Genomic DNA, 19,610 nt, shown 5'->3' on the forward strand with positions numbered 1-19,610 from the left:
CAGCAGACCAGAAAACGAATAATATCTCTCATATGGAGAAAGCAAGAATGCTTGTGTGAAGTTTTGTAGGAGGAAAAGAAAAAGCACCCAAGATGCAAAATGGGCACTCCATCGAGAGATTGGCAGGGAGTGTGAAGAGACTTTTTCCCACAGCAATGTGTTCCATCAACTGGTGTACCGAGCTCGTGCCACTAAGAAAGTACCCCCTTGTGGGCCATCACATCCATCACCTGCACAAGTGACCCCGACTGCAATCACCGTAGCAGGGCAGGGCAGGGCGCAAGAAGCGACCAAAGGAGAGATTGCGAGTGACAGCGGTGAGACTTAAGGTTAATCATCTTTGTGCTTTGCTATAATTCATGTCGTCTGTCGTCTGATGCTCAAAATAAAAAGGTCAGTCTACCCACGAGTTCAAGCAATGGCCTAGCTCAGGCCACAACACTCAGACCAGCTATATAAAGTACTTGGTTAGGTTTGACAAATAAAATGAAAAACTTGCTAGTTTCAGAAGATATTGGAGTATAGGTGTCATACAGTACTGACATAATGAAAGGCCGCATACATAATACATCGGCAAGAAAAGAAGGGGCTCATTGAGAAAATGGAAATTATGAAAAGAAAGGAGAGCCAGTGAATAGGGGAGAAACGAGAGGGTGGAGGAGATGAGAAGGAGATGAGAAAAAAAAACAATGGAAAGGAGGGAAGAAGGGTAAGGTCAAAAATTCCACCATATTAGCCGTTCCAAAAAATTCCAGGCGTTCAACGCGATATATTTTCAATTGTGAGTCGCAACATGAATATTTGGCCTGATGCAAGTCCAATAGGTCACTAAAAGCTGGACCGTTAGCTGTGAGATAACGGAGCAAGTCCTGTGCTCACCAGTCGTAGTGCTGAGTTGAAAGGAGATGGTGGCGTCTGGAATACCGCACACACCACAAACAGACACACGGCAGCTGTAGTTGGCAAAGTCTTGGTGCCGCAGGTTCTTGAGTTTCAAGATGTTGACGTCTGCCTGCAAGTAAGAATAAAACCATATGTGATAACGCACGCAGAGTATTGGCCTACATCATTAAGAATAATTCATGAAAACACATTACACGGCTTGTTTAGCATTCCCATATGAACGAATAACTGATGATGATCAGAACCTGGTTCAAATCCCATAAACGATTCATATCTATCCAACTCATGTCCTTGTAATTCACATTAAAGTACACTGAAGTCGACCAATTTATTTGGCTTGCATGTGGTTTACAAGCAAGCTCCTCAATGAACCTCAATACATGCCATCATTCAATCATCAGCCATTAAATTACCAACCCTGGTTGTGATACGATATTGTGACGCAGAGTGCAAAGTGGTGATATCATCGCAGGTGCAGACAATTGACATAACGCAATACTAAATTTCATCGAAGCATTGAGCTTTGGTGCACACATGCCTGCTGTTCTTGTCCACGGACTGTCCTCACGTGAAAAATGTACACCCTCTTCCTACCCAGTGTCAGCACCACTGGACCTTGTTAACAGTATCTGCAATCACTACCTCCTCCTGTGCGGCACCTTCATACGTTTCTCTCCTGCTGGCCTGAAACTAGCACTGGGCAGAATAACGATGGTGCTTGAGAAAAAAAGTTCAGCACTTCAATAATTCAAGACTTATCTTGGCTCTTGCTGAATTGACCAAAAAAGATCAGAGCAAATGGAGTAAGAAATTTTGAGTCTTATCTTATTATCAAGAGGAACAGATTAAAGGTGTGTCGGACTGAGTCCTACAAATTATTCCAAACACTCTCATGGTGTTTATTGTTAACAATCCCCAATCTAAGGAAAAAAATGATGTTATTGTATTGGGCTTATAATAAATGGCATCATCATGCAATGTATGTTCACAAGACGTTTTAAAATGTTGTACAAGGTCAATGAGATTGCAACATACACTGTACATCAATTCAACTGAATTAATTACTCCAAAGTGAAAAATTGTTGTTCATCAATTGGATCACTTCTTTCTGTCTGTCTGTCTGTCTGTCTGTCTGTCTTCAAACGTCAGTTTATGATCGAGGAACGACTTGATTTCAATTGAATGTTATATTTTGAACACGAATCGGAAATTGAACATGCAGTTTAACACTACTTTGGCTCTGAATTCGTCCCGATCGCACATTGCGCAAAGAAGAGTGGGATAATTTTTTCTACTCTGTTTGCCTGTCTGGCAGTCAAACAAAATTGAAAATAATTCCGAACAGGAAATTTACTGTTTTTAAAGACGTCTTAAAGAAGGACACAAACAACAGGCATGAAGACTTAATGTAACATGTCAAATAAGGTGGTGTAAGACTACATCAGCCTGCAGTTGGCTTCGAGGGTAAGGCGGTTGGCTTGGGATCATAGAGTCCTACGTTTGAGCCCCTGTCGGCCATTGAATTAACACTCGGTGGGGTTGACTCAGCCTGTCATCCTTCTGAGGTTGGTGAAATGAGTACCAGTGTACTGGGGTAGTAACCATTTGGGGTAACCTGCATTGGAGAGGTGACCTGTCCAGAACTGTACTCCTTGCCAATGAATCTGCCTTGGCAGCCCTATATGCCATTATAACACAAAATGAATGATGTGTGTGTGTGTATATATATATATATATATATATATATATATATATATATATATATATATATATATATATATATATATATATATATATATATATATATATATATATATAACAGTACAACAATGATGGCAAACTTCTGAATTATTCTTCCTACAACCTTTTCAGCACATTCAAAACCTTCCGTTTAACAGTACTTGGACAAAATATTACGGCATATTACATCATCATGACCATCAAATTTGCCGCTTGTAAACCCTGCCCACGTCCTTGTTTAAGACTGTGTGAGGTAAGGTGTTCGATGAACTTTCTAGTTTGCTCTGTCGTTTAACCAGGATGAAAGTAAACCAAATATCACCAATTATTATTTCGACTAATCGAGTTGTGTATCTAGAATCATCAATGACCCATAATAATCGAGTACAATGCACATGAGGTACACAAATAATCAATAATTATTGAGCACAATGCACATGAGGTACACAAAAAATCAATAATTGAGTACAATGCACAGTAGGTACACAAAATAATCAATAATTGAGTACAATGCACATTAGGTACACGAATAATCAATAATTGAGTAGAATGCACATTAGGTACACAAATAATTAATAATTATTGAGCACAATGCACATTAGGTACACAAAAAATCAATAATTGAGTACAATGCACATTAGGTACACAAAAAAATCAATAATTGAGTACAATGCACATTAGGTACACAAAAAAAATCAATAATTGAGTACAATGCACATGAGGTACACAAAAAATCAATAAATGAGTACAATGCACATTAGGTACACAAAAAAATCAATAATTGAGTACAATGCACATTAAGTACACGAATAATCAATAATCGAGTACAATGCACATTAGGTGCACAAATAATCCTCCGATAAGAGTGTGGAGAGTAAACTGAGTTTTTGCACCAAACCACAGTTGTAATATCCAATTTTTCATCATGATCATATTGCACAAAACATAATCACATTATTAACAGGTGAGTGCATACGACAAACAGGATACCATGTGATATTCATTGAAAAAAAAAATAGATTAAAAGTTAAAGTCAAGCATGGAGAGAATGAGCAAGAGTTTTCAAAGTGCGTTTGTCGACCGCAGCTTTTTAGATCTCCTTGTACATTTTAGGATGGCCTAGTTAGCAACAGATCGTTTGACATTTACTTAATCCTGTTAGTTATGATGTTCCTTTGCCAATTAATTGTGCCAGATGCACTATTTTTCGTTTAGCATTTAAAGTGAGCGTTCATAAAAGTCTTTCAGATATGGCAGGGCTGGCATCTTAGAACTTAGAAGGAATATTTCATATTCCTGCCAAGCTTCTTTCTTGGCACTTGTTAGCGACTCAGTAATTATACAGTATGGCTGGTCGGATAGCCTAGATGTATGCACATCCATCTCTGAGCTGTGTAGCCGGCCTAGTTTATCATCTCAACCCAGCTATAAGCTATCACCCTGGTGTTTCACATGCGGAGAGATGCATCGTTGTGTGTGCCATCCCTCGGGTCGACGGTACACTAGGAGTCCGGTCTGCCAGCATTAGTTAGTGGACGTTAAAGCTCCTACGGTGTCCTTCGCTATGAGTGGCCGAGTTATCGCCAGAACCCTGAACAAATTCCAACTCCTGCCCGAACTGACTGCTGGGAAGGCAATTGCAAACTACACAGTGAAAGCTGTGCCAAGAAACTGCTTTGGCAGCACCAATGGTCTGTAAAGAATATGGTATAGTTCATGATCAATTATGCAGTGCTAGTGAATCTGGGATTTTTGGTGTGTGATAGAGACCCGATAACCAATTTAGTACACTCTTGAATGCCATAGATGCCAATGCCCCATACATCAGGAACACTACCCAATAAAGTTATTGAGCAAGAGTCCAAATGCCATCAAACACTGACGTCATTATTCTGGGCCAGTCAACCATGCTGGGGCTTTGCCAAAGATTTTCCTCGCAATGGACTATGTTGCATGAGATTCACCCGTTAATAAATTACTCTGCAGAAAATCCACTGCATAATTGATGCAGAGTATAACATTCTCTATTCCTTACTGAGTGAACCACTTTCCATTTACCAGATGCTGTTGATGTCACATCTGTGTTTCTCACTATGTCCATGGGGGCATTCTGCACAATAAGATTCCCCTTCTCGTACATATGAGTGGGATGGCTTCGTAGACGTGTTAGTCTCAGAGTCATAACTCGGATGGACGGAAAGCTGGGTGTCCCCATCAACGAGCATTAGTTGATGGACGTTAAAGATCCCACATGATCTTTCATAAAAAGTCAGCTACTTATCCCTGGAAATCTGAACAAATTACAAATTCATGCAAAAGTCAGCTCCATTTGTATGTCAGGCTTGGCCAGCCGGTTTGTGAAGGCTTTTTATTTTATTACGAATAAGCACTGAAAAGCAGAAATCAGTGCCCACTTATACCATGAAAATAGTACAAAAGTGGGTGGAGCAGAATCAAACTGCAGTGTCATCAACCGGAAGAACATGCCTTTTAGTCTGGCAGCCAAATGGGATTTTAGGGGTCATACCTGGAAGTAGAGTATATACAATGTTTTTTGATTGATTTGGGTCACTGAGACCATAAATATTAACAATCCACTTGATGACACCACCGTTGGGCATTTTTTCTAATTTGCATAAAACCAAGATTGCCTTCATTGTTCCATTGAATATACTACAATTAAGATATCTCAGCTTCTAGAAGGGATTTTAAAACAATCTAAAATGTTTTAACGGGGCTTTAAGACATTAGGAACCCAATGGAATAACTTTTATTATTTGACAACTCCTTCATTTGCATAAATCTAAGATGGCCGCAGTCAAACCTCTCGGGAGACCGGTTTTATGTCACCACATTCTGGATACAATTTTGGATACATTTTGAATGATTTGTTTTAGTGTTTTGAAAAAATAGAGGTCCCATATAATACATCATGTATTACAATTTAATATATATTAGCTTCATTTGCATATTACAATATGGCCGTTGTCAATCTGTTAACATTTTGCTGTACTTTTGAATGACATGCTTGATTGATCTAAATGGTGACAATATCATTGAACACCTTCAATACAATATTAGTAGTTTGTCATTGACATATACATTAGAATATATTTAAGCTGACAGACACCAGGTTATAAAGTAAACTAATTTCAGATTTCCATTATATCGAATAAAGTGACTGAAAAGTCATAATGTTCTAGTAGTGTCTATGCTGAGCAAGCCATGGCGCATAAAGAAATCGTTCACATTTCTTCATCCTTTAACTACTGCGATATTAGAGTTTATAGTACATGACATTGTACACAGTTATCAACAGGATGTTCCTCTCATTTGTCTGTGTTGACATTAATACCTTTATGTCTAATTGTCATCATCGTCATCTGCATCAGAGGCTACATCACATTTAGTCAGTTCGTTATGACAGTCCTCGGCATGACATCCGCAAAATACAGTGCACGGTAGTTTACCGCTCACACATCCACATCTTCCTGATTTGCAAGGTCTTTCACTTTCACAAGAGCAGCGAATCAGTTTCAGAATCTCTTGTAGAGCAAGGGACACATCTTCATGTATCGATTTAGGCAACAGAGTCTTGGAACTGTCGTCACGAACGTATCCATGTTCTGTTGGATCTAGTGAGGGAGGGTCGAGATCCAAAGCGTGTTTCCACACAGCTGCCTGCAGGTGTGCCCGTTTGACATTTTCCAGAAATGCTTCTGTTGTGGGAGGTAGAGACTTCAGCTTTGGTATGGCTGTGGTGCCCTCTCCAACCTTTGTGGCCCATGACTTCTTCCTTGCCTCAGACATACTGCTACAGTCCTTGTGTCCATAGCATGTGGCCACAAACTTGGATGCCTGTCTTGTTATATCTGGTAACAATGCATGAATGTCACCCAAAAGTGACAAGGAGTAGCCTTCTCGCAGTACTTTCAGTACCGTGACTTTACCAATACCGAAATAGCATGCACATGTATCACAACCCGATAGGGCGTGCATAGACAACAGTCCATGTACTATGCTCTGCTGTTGTTTTACAGTAGATTGTATGTCAATAACGGTTCTACCATGAATCGGCGATTCCATGATCATGTGACTGGTTAACTGTCGCTCAAAGTAGTGGTGAAGCAGAAGGATGAAGATGTCGGTGTCATCTGCAATCACTGACACGCCTACTTGGCATTCAGTCGCAACTGTTACTGCTTGTCGAACAATGATGCAGTCTGCCTCTTCATGAGATGTAGACATGTCTTCCCAGTGGATCACCACTCCCCCATAACTTATTTCAACAGGTGTGTTATTACTGCTAGTGATGACAAGTTTGTGGGTCATTGTGTAGTCTCGATGGAAGGTCTCTGGTCAGCTCTGGTCAGCTCTTCACAGATAATTTCCATCAGCTGTAATTTATTTTCTGACACTGTCAGGACAACTTTCTGTGGGGGTAGAGGTGTATCTAGAGCCAGTCAATGTACTCTGCTTGCTTCTGTTGTTCTATTGCATCTGGTCGTACTCTTGGTACTGAAATCCTGGTACCTGTCGAACACGAGATAGACATCGCTAGAAGTAAGTTTATATTGGATGTCCTGTTTGAAGTTCACAACAAAGTCACGGACTGTCCCATTCGCTGGCCAGTGTATCACCCAGAGGACAGCTGAACCATCTAGCACCCTACATTTGACTTTGGGTAATACGATTCTTGATGACATCTCAACTTGTAGTTGCTTCTTCAACTGTGCCTTAGCCTTTCCCGTTCTCATGTCACCCGAGTCGTTGAACAATGATGTAGGCACCGGGGATAGCTCATACGATAGTAATGTCTTGATGTCTATTGTGTCACGGCAGCTAGCCTGGAGTCCTATGACTCGTGAAAAGAGAAGGGTGGTATTGAACAACTTTGCTGTACCAATATTCACATGCTTATTTGTTACTTGCATTGTCACTGTCTTCTTTGAAATGGGATTGTTGAAGCCATCTGGCCAAGAACCCTCGAATTCTTCCATTTCTTTGGTCCCAATGGCCACAGTCTTATCCACGTTCACTGAAACAGGTGCCACTCAACCACTGACAATGTTCACTATCTTGTCTGCTTCGTTGCTGGTGGGCAGAGGATCGATGCTCAGATCTAACTTTTGATGAATGGTTGCCCTGTCAGCTGCGTCTGCTGCAATCCTTGATTTCTGCTCCTCTTTGTGGGTGTCCTGTCTTTCTGCATGATCTGGGTCACTCATACGGGCAATGTCTTCAACCAGCTTGATTCGAATGTGGAGACCAAGTGCCCATGTCTTCAGAGTGTCTTGTTGCAGTGTGATTCCAATGATTCCTCCATGACTGTGACCATACCTCATGAAGGTGGTTTCTATGAACATATCACCCCAGATGCCGTTCCATACACCTGGAATGTGGTGCATGACATGTTCACCTTTCATGAATCTATCTCTGACCTCTGATGTCATTCCTTCCATTGACCGAAGGTAATATAGCCCATATCGTGCATAATTGACATGCCCGCTGGCAAAGAAGTAATAGTCTGGCAGCCAAATGGGATTTTAGGGGTTGACCTGGAAGTAGAGTATATACAATGTTTTTTGATTGATTTAGGTCACTGAGCCCAACATAATAATTAGATAACGTGGTGACATGAAACTGGTCTCCCGAGAGGTTTGACTGTGGCCATCTTGGATTTATGCAAATGAAGGAGTTGTCAAATCATAATAAAAGTTATTCCATTGGGTTCCTAATGTCTTAAAGCCCCGTTAAAACATTTTAGATTGTTTTAAATCCCTTCTAGAAGCCGAGATATCTTAATTATAGTATATTCAATAGAACATTGGTGGCGATCTTGGTTTTATGCAAATTATAAAAAATGCCCAAAGGTGACAGGGTGTCATCAAGCGGATTCTTATTATTTATGGACTCAGTGACCTAAATCAACCCAAAAACATTGTATATACTCCACTTCCAGGTTAAGCGAGTTGGCTGCTGGACTATTTCAATGGCTTCAGCGGAACAGCATACCCACCCTCTTCCCCACGGGTGTAGTTTTGTGGCTGCTGTTGGCTATACCAGCTCATCTGCCTTTTGATGGTATTTGCTCCATCAAGGGTTCCACTAATCCTCTCAGGCTATCTAAGTTGACACAAACCGGTTCAACCAGATCATGGCTGTTTTTGGAGACACCATCTCCTTACTGGGTGGCAATTCCAGTTAGCTATGGGAGCATGCGCAAGAGCAGTGCGTCGCTGCGTCGACTTTCCGCCGGTACTCCAGTGGCCTCCGTCTGGCCATCCCCCAGGCAGATGCCTGGCCCATCCCCATCTCCTAGAGATGACGATCAACCTGCTGCAACCACGAAGCACGTGGTCGGCCCACTGGCCTCCTCCACTCACGAGACTCCCTCGCCGAGAGAATCTGGTGAGCAGGATCAGCGTCAGGAAAACGAGCCACATGTCCACACAGCCACAGCTGATGCTCACGGACCATGCAGGTAACAAATCTCATTTGAGTCTCTCTCAGCAACTGCTCGTTGGACACAAAGTCTGACCAGCGATAGCCAAGGATTCTCCGAAGAGACCTGGTACCAAAGGAATTAAGTCTCAGTCTCAGATCTATGCTCAGAGTCCAAGTTTCACATCCATAGAGCAAGACTGGAAGCACCAAGGACCTGAAGACTCGGACTTTCATCCTCCCGCACAGGTACCGGCAGTGCCACACCCCATGATCCAGTGAATCCATGACTCCCCAGGCCCGACCCAGATGTCTGTTGACATCTGGCTCACAGCCAGCAGAGATATGAACATCACTGCCAAGGTAAGTGAATCTCTCCACGACCTCAACATCCTCACCACAAACAGGCACAGACAGGGCAGCAGCATCCAAGATGTCATTGAAAGTCTGGATCTTAGTTTTGACCGAGGAAACCTGTAATCCCAGCGGCTCAGACTCCTCATTCAGCACCTCGAGGGCCCCCAAAAGGATATCTAAAGTCGCCGCAAAGATGACTGCATCATCTGCGAAATCAAGGTCAGAAATCTTGACATTCCCAAATAATGCACCACAGCTTGATCTCTCAGACATCCTCCCCAGAATCCAGTCCATAGAAGTACTGAAAAGTGTGGGGGCCAGTACGCACCCCTGACGAACTGCAGTAACAACTGGAAATAAGTCAGAGATGGTACCACCACACTTCACAGCACTCTCAGTACAAGAGTAGAGTTCAGACATCAGATCGATCAGTTTTGGTGGCACCCCTCGAAGACCAATAATCCTCCAGAGGGCATCCCGATTCACTGAATCAAATGCTTTACAGAGATCAACATAGGCTGCAAGCAGCCCCTGCCGAAACTCTCGTCTGTGTTCGATGAGGACCCGAATAGCAAGGATACGGTCAATCGTTGAACTCTTTGGTATAAAGCCTGACTGCTCTAGTCGCTGGTGCTAAAGCAGATGGTGGTGAACCCTGTCAAGAATTATCCGAGCAAAGACCTTGCCCGGCACTGAGAGCAGCATCACCCCTCAGTAGTTGCTGCAATCTTGGCGATCACCCTTCCCTTTCCAGAGAGAGACAACAAGGCCCCTCTTCCAGTCAGTTGGGATGATGCCTGTGTTCCAGGCAGAGCAAAGAACTGCATGCAACGACACGAGTGCAGCATTTCCACCAGCGTTGAGAAGTTCAGCATGGATGCCACATATCCCTGGAGCTTTATCCCATTTCAACAAAGGAAGGTGGACCACAGTTGATTGCATGGTCAGCAACAGGGATTGTAACACCTCTGATGTCCAACTTGCCAGCTGGTGGATCAGCCAAGTACAACCCCTCAAAGTAACCGGCCCAGCAGGCCTTCAGTTTTGACTCCTCTATCAAGAGCCCACCACCCTTCACTGTAACTGCAGTACACCGAGGGATGGGCTTGGATGAACGCAATGCATGAATTCCCCTGTAAGCAGGACGGGAATCACTTTACCACAGATGATGCTCTACCCCTCACAGAATCCTCGCACATACTCCTCGTTGTCCACCCTGAGTGCTCGTACAGTTTTACGCCTCAGCTCCCTGAACAACTCAGTTCTGCAATTCAGCCTGGCCCTGCGACTCTGGTCAATGGTATCCATTGTCTCTTGAGAGTCAAAATTCTTCTTCTCCCAACGGTAAGTTCCAATACATCCACCGGCAACATCAAGGATGGTGGTCTTGAAGGCACTCCACAACTCTTCAGGATCTCCCAAAGCACCCAGACCCCCAAATCTCCACTCAGCTTGATTTGCAAACTCCTCAGCTAACCTCTCATCCTTGAGCTTGCCAACATCCAGCCTCGGCTGGGATGGAACCATTCTCCTGGATTTAAGGTACAATTAAGCGTTGCGACAACAAGCCGGTGGTCAGTATTGAGAAATGGAGCACTCCAGTAGACCCTGCAGTTCTGGATCATCCTCCAGCGACCATCAACGAGCACAAGGTCAATCTCCTTTGCCACACCGCTAGCGTTGGAATACCAAGTCCAGCGATGAGCTTGTGGGTATTGAAACCATGAACCAGCCACCCTAAGTCCACGACTTCTTGCAAAGTCAAGGAACCTAATACTATTCAGGTTCACAGTTCCAGACCCATGGGGACCAACACACATCTCATAACCATCCCTATCACTTCCAGTCGATGGATTGAAAGCTTGAAGTGTATCTCACCTGGGGCACTGATCAACCACAGACTCGAGCGTGGCATAGAATGCATCCTTCATGGTGAGATCACTCACCTCAGTCGGAGCATATACAGAGACCAGGGAAATTACACCAAAGGAGTGAGAAATCCTTCGTCTCATAATACGCTCGTTGACCGATGTTAACTCAATTATCATTGGAGTCAGCTTATTGGACACAGGTACAGCAATTCCTTGGGCATGGTAACCATCAGAGCGACAAGACCAACAGTACCTGTAACCACCTACCATTATCTCGCCACAATCCCGTCTCCGAACCTCAGAGAGTGCTGCAATACCGATGTCCAAATGCTTGTGCTCAGATAACAGAGACAGGTGATCATCCTCTCTTAGGGATAGGACATTCCAGGCACCCACCCGAAGGGACCACCGTCTGGTGGATGACACCTCAGCACCACCCCGACACACTCTCCTGCAATCTGACTGGGGAATGTTATCCCATGGTTTCCCTCCTATCATCAGAGATTGGGGTCCCGAAGGCTTTGCCCCAATCCTGTCATCTGGTGAGCTTCCCTGCGAAGGAAGGCACAGGAGGTACTCTCACGGAGTGGGTTTTCAGATTTTTTTGTTTTGAATGTTTTTCTTCTTCGAGAAAGAAAGAAATTTGTTTTTCTTCGAGAATGTTTTGTGGAATGAACGGTTTTACGGTGGCTGGAATGCAAATCCTGCCTCCAACCTCCTAATTAGGAGTAACCAAACTGCAGGAGGATATCCGCAGACACAGTTCGGCACTAGATATGGATGGCCGTTTGCTCACAAGATGCTCCTCCACCCTTTGACAGGTTTTGATTTTAATCCCGCTGGGTTTCCATATCCAAACACCCTCCTCACCAGGAAACCTGGTGGGGGAGACGGTTTAGTCGCCGACAACCTGACCATGGAACAGGTTAGTACAGGTTTACATGATACCTGTAGCAAGTCACAGATCTGATCTGGCCTGACAAGACAAAAGGGCAGGGGGTGGCTCACCTCTGAGCTGCCTCTAATAAGACAATGGCTCACCTCTAATAAGGCTATGTCCAATGGGTGGCCATTGGCTCCTAAAAAGAGCTCATCTGCCCTTTGTCAGGCATTGTCTTTTGTCCTGCAGGGTGTCACCCTCCCTACTGACAAGCCAAAGAGGGGGATCAGTTCAGTCGCTGACAACCCAACCATGCAGCAGGTAGCACTTGGTTAAATGTTACCAGTGGCAGTCCAGGCTGAAAGAATGACTTAGAGGTATGCACACTTGCCTCTCGGCTGTCTCACCTGGGTTGAAATCCCGACCCAGCCATAAACTGTCATCCCGGTGTTTCAGAGGAGGGTGATTCATCAATGTGTTTGCCGTCCCTCGGATGGACGTTAAAAGGAAGTCCTGTCTGCCAGCATTCGTTCGTGTTTCTCCCGGGACGGGAGTCCCGTCTGCCAACGTTAAAGATTCTATTGTGTGCTTCGCGAAGAGTAGGCACCATGACCAATGGTGGGCACCAAGGTCAAATTCCAAATTACTGCCCTCACCAGCCGAGGGCCTTGCACCAGTGGTACAGCCTCACCCTCAGCCAATGATGCTACCCCGCACCCTTATGCAGCGTACAAACGAAGAAGAAGTGGCAGTCCAAAGACTGACCTGACTTGATTTTTTTTTAACGTTCTTGGATCAAAAAATAAATTGGTCCAAAATCGTTAAATGGAAAAACCCACAAGGTCAGAAGAATTGGGATTCTTGAAGTAGTTGCAGTTGTATTTCCTCAACAAAAGAAGAAGAAGTCTTTTTAAAAAATATTTATATAAAAAGTTTTAAATAACATTTAAAAAGTGGGATTTAAAACACGGAAGTGAGAAAAAAAAAGTGCATAAAATTCACCTGATAAACGTCTGGGATTTGCATCAGTGCATGTTCGTTTTGCTGGCGATTGTCATGTGAATGTATTACAGGAGTGCATCATGTCAATCACTGGTGAATAATTTCAGGGGGATCACACATGATTTGCCTCACAGTGTATAGCTGCCTTGAGTGTTTCCTTTCCACACAATGCAAGTTGCTTGATTCTTCATGATTTTATTTAAAACAAAATTACAAAATAACCACATATGTTGCAGAATTCCTGATTTACGAGAAAAGGAGAAGCAAATGAAAAATGGACAGCATGAAGTCATGCATAAAACCAAAGAGGAAAGATTTCCCATACCATGACCTATGCCCTTTTGAAGAAAAATTCTGAATAATAATAAGGCGAAAGTCAAAAACAAAATGAGGAATATGGACACATGGATCATCGTCATGTACCATGCTCTATACAGAGCGTTGGTTTTGCCGAAGCAGTTTCTTGGTTTGGATTACAATCCCAGAAGCATCACTACACCGCCACAGGAAGTCAGGGTAGGAATTTGGAAATTGATCAGGGTGTTGGTGATAGCTCGCCTATTCTTTCCAAAGGACACCGTAAAATCTTTAAAGTCCACCAACTAATGCCAGAAGATAGGATGCCCAGTTTACCTTCCATCCGAGCGACGGCACACACATTAATGAATCACTCTGCCTGTGAAACACCAGGATGACAATTTATAGCTGGGCCAAAATTCAAACCCAGGCTAGGCAGCTTAGAGGCGAGTGTACATAACTTTAGTTGAGGTCATCCTTCCAGTCTACACATGGTTGTCAAAAAGAAACAACACAGAAAGACTGATGGAGCCAAAATCACTCTGGGGCGAAGGATGTGATGGTGGAGCCATGGTAAGTCCAATACGTGACTCAAAATGACATAATCTGCCCAGAGTGCCCGGTGTGCATGCACAGAAACCCCAGGAAACAGTAGTGTTTGGGGGCACCATAAAGTATATTGTGTAAGCAAGATAAGGATTGTTACCTAAAAGGTCTCGCAAAGCTTCTGAAAGAAGCAGAAAATACTTACAAAAGTATCTGAGGAAAGGACTGTGCCTCTGCACAATGAAAGACTTGGAGAACCTTCCCAGCTCACTGAAAGGGCAGCTGTCTCTCCTGCAAATGCCTGACCATGTGGGTTGCTGCAAGGCCTGAGTGGCCGGATAATGTGTTGCACAAACCCCTGATAGATTGCTATCTTGATTGGGTGCTCATGAATACTGATGGAAAGGACATATCCGAAGTTTGTGAATATACACGGTAAATTTAAAGTCATGATATTTACTATTAATCATGTTGGGAGGGGTAGGTGGGGGAAGGGAAGAGCTATCGGAGATGTGAGGGCCGTTAGAAATATATTTTTGTTTGTTTCCGGAGCTACAAGAGAAATTGTACTAGATTTTTGCATCTATTGGTAAAAGTTGAACCGTGTGTGTGTGTGTGTGTGTGTGTGTGTGTGTGTGTGTGTGTGTGTGTGTGTGTGTGTGTGTGTGTGTGTGTGTGTGTGTGTGTGTCTGTGTGTGTGTGTGTTATGTCCACGGATGACGCTAGCTTGAACTAACAGGAAATTAGAGAAACTCAACACCTCTCATCCACAGATATTTGTCGTATTTTCTACATTTCCGTGAGTCCGAATTGCATTCAGGAAGGGAACAGAACAATTATGGTTAACCATCATGAAACTGCCACTCTTACGTCTATTATTAATGCTGAAAAGTATGTTTAAAAGACGATTTGAATTATACATTTCACACTAACAACGGAAAGTTAAAAGTGCCCTGCGAGCAGAACCTAGTCACTGTAAACACACACACACAGCCATGTGCAAAATACATCTTTTAACATTAATACGTCCACAGTGAAAGTCCCATATTGAATGCGGCTCAATTCAGCAATTAGGTGGAAAACCCCTCAACAATACAGATGCTTTGTAATTAAAGGCAAGAAATATCAAACTAAAGAAGAATTACTTCTAAGAGAATGAAGTTGTTCTTACTAAATTCGTCTCCAATTTAATTAATCTTCATTTGTCAAAACAGATAAGGCCAAATAAAGACTGAATGGGCAACAGACAAAGGTGACCCACACCCTATTCATCTTCCAATTATTGTCTTCATTCTCCAATCGTTCCCCTAATACCAATGCCTGAAGAGACCATCGAAGAAATGCTGATTCTATCCCCATGACAGTCCAGTGCTAACGAACACGTGTGCCGATAGATTGTTTATTCGTGGAATATTGCATCGGTGCCACAGTTCCTCCAGCTTAATAACTCCATGGTGTGGCATTTGGCAGGAATGTTTAGAAACCAAGGGGGATGGAGTAAGAATAATTGCACACAAAGTCACTCGCACCTTCACTTGCACCTGCACCAGACAATTATAAATATGACCTTCCAACAACTTGGGCTGCCATCTCTGGAACGACCCTTTTACAACATTATCACAATGACAAAGCTGCAATTGTCTGCAATGGGATGGTTAGAAAGTATGCAGTGGTGAGTTTAACCTGAACCACAATTACTTAAACCCCACTCTTATTATCTTTCCTCTTGTTGCTTCTCACATTTTTGGGCTAATTTATTAATGCCTTTCAGGTTGATACACCATGTATGAGGTTAAACTCAATAAACATGACTAAATAAGTACAATAAATGTGCTCATGACTGAGTACACAAAAATGACCTAAATATAAACCCACCCTTCTACTCCCCCTCACTCCCCCCCCACCCCAACCTCATGACCATTCTTGTTTTTCACATTTAATACAGTATGCAGATGTCTCCTTTAACATATCAGGAATGCCAGCAATAAGACAGGTAAAAAGTGGAATGGCACTCAGTAGAGCACATACCTCTGCCGGACTGAACAGTTCACATTTTGTATCCCACCGATAGGCCGGATCTGCATCCGGACCTGAACTAAAATCTAATCGGCTTGTTCTCGTCATCTACCCAACTCAGCCACCAAGTTTTGTCATAACCCGTCCATAACTTCTTGAAATAGCAGGCTACATATGGTTTTTGGCCATATCTCTCAATTATCAAGAATCACTTTAAAAAAAAAACTTTAAATTCTCAGATCCAGAATGGGGTCTTTATCAAAATCAAAGCAATACATCCCTGTCACACACCCAATCTGTCCACCAAGTTTTGTCCGAATTGGTTCATAACTTTTTTTTAGATATTCTATACATAGTATCATTTTAGGCCCTATATCTCAATCGTGAAGAATCATTTAAAAAATTCTCATATCCGGATCCAGGTCTTCACCAACATGGAATCAATTCGTCTTCATGACACACCCAAGCTGTCTGCCAAGTTTTATCCAAATCCATCCATAACCTTTTGAGATATCTTGCTCATCGACAGACAGACAAACAGACAGGGGTGAAAACATAACCTCCATCCACCTTCGGTGATGGAGGTAAATATATGCAAAACCTAAAGTTAAATATCTAGTCACTCATTCAGGGGAGGCAGAAGAGCTCAGTTAGTCAGTTGCCCTCCATTATACTGTATTGTTAGGTTGTAGCTCATATCTCGAGGGAGGTGAAGGTAACCCAAAGCAAAGCATCACTATTGGATGCTGCTGCAAAAGAAGCATGCTGTCCTTCATGGACAGGTATGAAAAATCCAGCTCTCTGCACTATCTAGTCTGCATTTAGATTCCATTGAATTTTTCAACAAAGTAGGTTAATGTGTCCATGTACTCTGAACAAATTCCCTGCTTTTGCACTCTATACTGTAGGTATGAGTGCTGTGATCGGGGTATAGTTCAGGTTTGATGGAGCAAATGGCCTTAACTTGTGCTCATGTAATGATAGTCACAGGATCAGAAGATACCGAGTTCATCAATCCAAATCGATACTTAACAAAACGACAAGCAAAACGACGAACTTTGACGACAGCTTCCTCTCTACTTCTTCTTTTTCCATGACTATCCATATGGGTTGAAACAGTTTTATGTGCTTTTAAAAATGCATTCAATATTATACCCAGGAAATGTACGATGGCATGTTGAAAAGTAATGCCTCCATCCTTTTTCTGCAAAACAGGAAAAGACATTCAAATGAAACAAAGCACAGTCCATGCAGTAGCTCTTTCCATAACTGGGTGCAGAGTTTTGTGATTCCGACACAAGATGTCTCAGTGCTATGCGAGTCAAGATGGCAGAGGGCAGCACGATGTTGTCAGTGCGGTTAAAGCAGCATGCAGTTATTGAGTCGATAAACTTGAAGATGAACATTAAGACGACCAGTTGCGACTCAATATTGTGACTGGAGATTTTCATCTCTTCCCCAAACTTAAGGTACACCTTCGTCGAGAATATTTTTCTTCTGACGATGACGTCAAGGCTGCTGTGAAGCTTTGGTTAAGTCAGCATGATGCACACACAGTTCTATCATGACAGCATCACAAAGCCACTTGAACATTGGCAGAAATGTGTGGAGCGCAGTCGTGATGTTGAGAAATAAATATTCAGGATGGTAGAATAAAGACCAATGTTGGTATCCGTCTTTCTTTCATTTGAATATCTTTACGTGTTTTGAAAAAAACATAACATGAGGCATTACTTTACAACATGCCTTCGTACATATACAGTAAATTCAATAAAGTGAACTCAGCAGTCAACCAACAGTGACAAACTAGAACGGCGTTCGGGAGAGCGCATACCTTCGCCAGGCTGAAAAGTTTACAAACCAACAACACAGGCCGTCCTCACGTCATTCACTTTTGCTGAGAATTTGGTGCAATTGGCTTGAAGGGGAGGGGGACAAGGAACCTCATCATCAATTCCCCCAAAAGGAAGCCAACCCTCAAAAGTGAAAGGTGCGTGCAAATTATCGCTCCTATCCCCTTCCCAGGAAAATTCTCCATGAAGACTATGTCACAGCAATGGGGCTCCATTGCCAAGCAGCAAAATGGGATCCGGCCAATTGCCGATGGTGAGGATCAGTCCGTCCTCATGGCCTCTGCACCAATGAGGGACCAAGAACCATGAGGAGGGGGGTTGGTAGAGGGTGGCTTCAAGGTACAAAAGGAAAGATGCGGGGAAGGACACAACATTATGATTCTTATGAGGATGTGATCATGACATTATCGTTCCATTATCCTTCTTTGCACTTTGGGACTTTCTTTACGCACTTCTTTCTTTCTCTTTCTATACAGCTCGCTCACTTTGCTTTGCTACGCTCGCCTACTTCACACTTGTCGATGCTGTCGCACTTTCATTCCTCCTCACTTCACCGCATACACCCCTACACATGAATCCATGCGCACCTTCACCTCAGCTTGGATGCCCACAGCTCACCCGGCCACGTCAGAGCTGTCCACTTCACCAGCATCGTTCCCGGAAAAGCTGCGTAGTCCATCATGTTCAGCCAGATACTACCAGGCACCCCAGGAGATCAGGGTACGAACAGAGCGGAGAGGAGAATTCAGGACGGATTGTGAAGAGAATGAGATACACACCATCAGGCCAGAACATTGGGTTGTCGCAATCTAGCTAGGTTGTGGCAGGGTGTGACTTCTTTCTCACTACTCTTCTTCGTCTTCATCTTCTTCTTCGTCTAGCGCCAATTGATGAAAGTGCTAAGTGATTGATTAAGGCATCCGATTGTGCAAATGGCACGTCGGGGACAAGGGAAATGTAGACATGCTGCAGTATTTGTATATAATTATCACCATTGCTTGTGCTCACTTTCCCGCCATTTACTGTATAAATGCCATTGCTGTGTCCCCCCCCCCCCCTTGCTTAAGCCTGATGCGGTATAATGGATTGCGTCTCGACTTATCCTGTTCGAGATTGGTTGGAGATAGCTCTCCCTGGGGTAATTAGCCCAAGTAGTTGATTGGCCTTTGATAGATGACAGGGTGTGGCATGTAACGTTGGTTCACTCGGCCAATTTAAATCCATTGCGCGACTGACAGAACGGTTCTTGTCTACTTCAATCATCTTACATGTACGGTAAACCGACACTGGGCACAATTATCCAACCAAAGGTGAGTGTTGTCGACAGCATCTGTGGTCTTTTTATAGATGTACAGTAATCCCCCGTTTCTCGCGGGGGCTACGTTCCAAACCTCCCCGCGCTAAGTGAAAATCCGCGATGAATGGACGCCTCCCCAAAAAATCGACTCGTCTGGTCTGGTCAGTTTGGGAGTGATCGGGTTTGAGGTGCTGGAGATCGACTCGTCTGGTCTGGTCGGTTTTGAGGTGCTGGGTACGAGCAGTGCTCGTCCAACGGCGGCAAACCTTTTTCCTTCCCGAAGCATATATTGAGCACCTTTACCTTAACCTTCTCCTGGAGCATCCCAGGACCTTCCTCTGGCGCTTCGGTTCCTTGCCAGAAGCCTTAGAAGGTGCAGGGCGTTTGGGCGGCATCGTGGGGCT

At 43.5% G+C, this 19,610-nt stretch overlaps 1 protein-coding gene across 3 annotated transcripts in view; it reads right to left on the reverse strand.

Moving 5' to 3' along the window:
• MDGA1 (MAM domain containing glycosylphosphatidylinositol anchor 1) overlaps positions 1–19,610 on the reverse strand; it is a 369,996-nt gene that overhangs the window by 248,429 nt on the left and 101,957 nt on the right. For all 3 annotated transcript variants that reach the window (XM_085858359.1, XM_085858360.1, XM_085858361.1), the window contains one exon: positions 880–1,012. In XM_085858359.1, the coding sequence (XP_085714485.1) occupies positions 880–1,012 (133 nt within the window). The remainder of the gene's footprint in view (positions 1–879; positions 1,013–19,610) is intronic.

The sequence above is a fragment of the Eptatretus burgeri genome, chromosome 15 (genome assembly GCF_056783735.1).
Source record: "Eptatretus burgeri isolate ZD-2024b chromosome 15, Ebu_testis_v1, whole genome shotgun sequence".
Taxonomy (NCBI): Eukaryota; Metazoa; Chordata; class Myxini; order Myxiniformes; family Myxinidae; genus Eptatretus; species Eptatretus burgeri.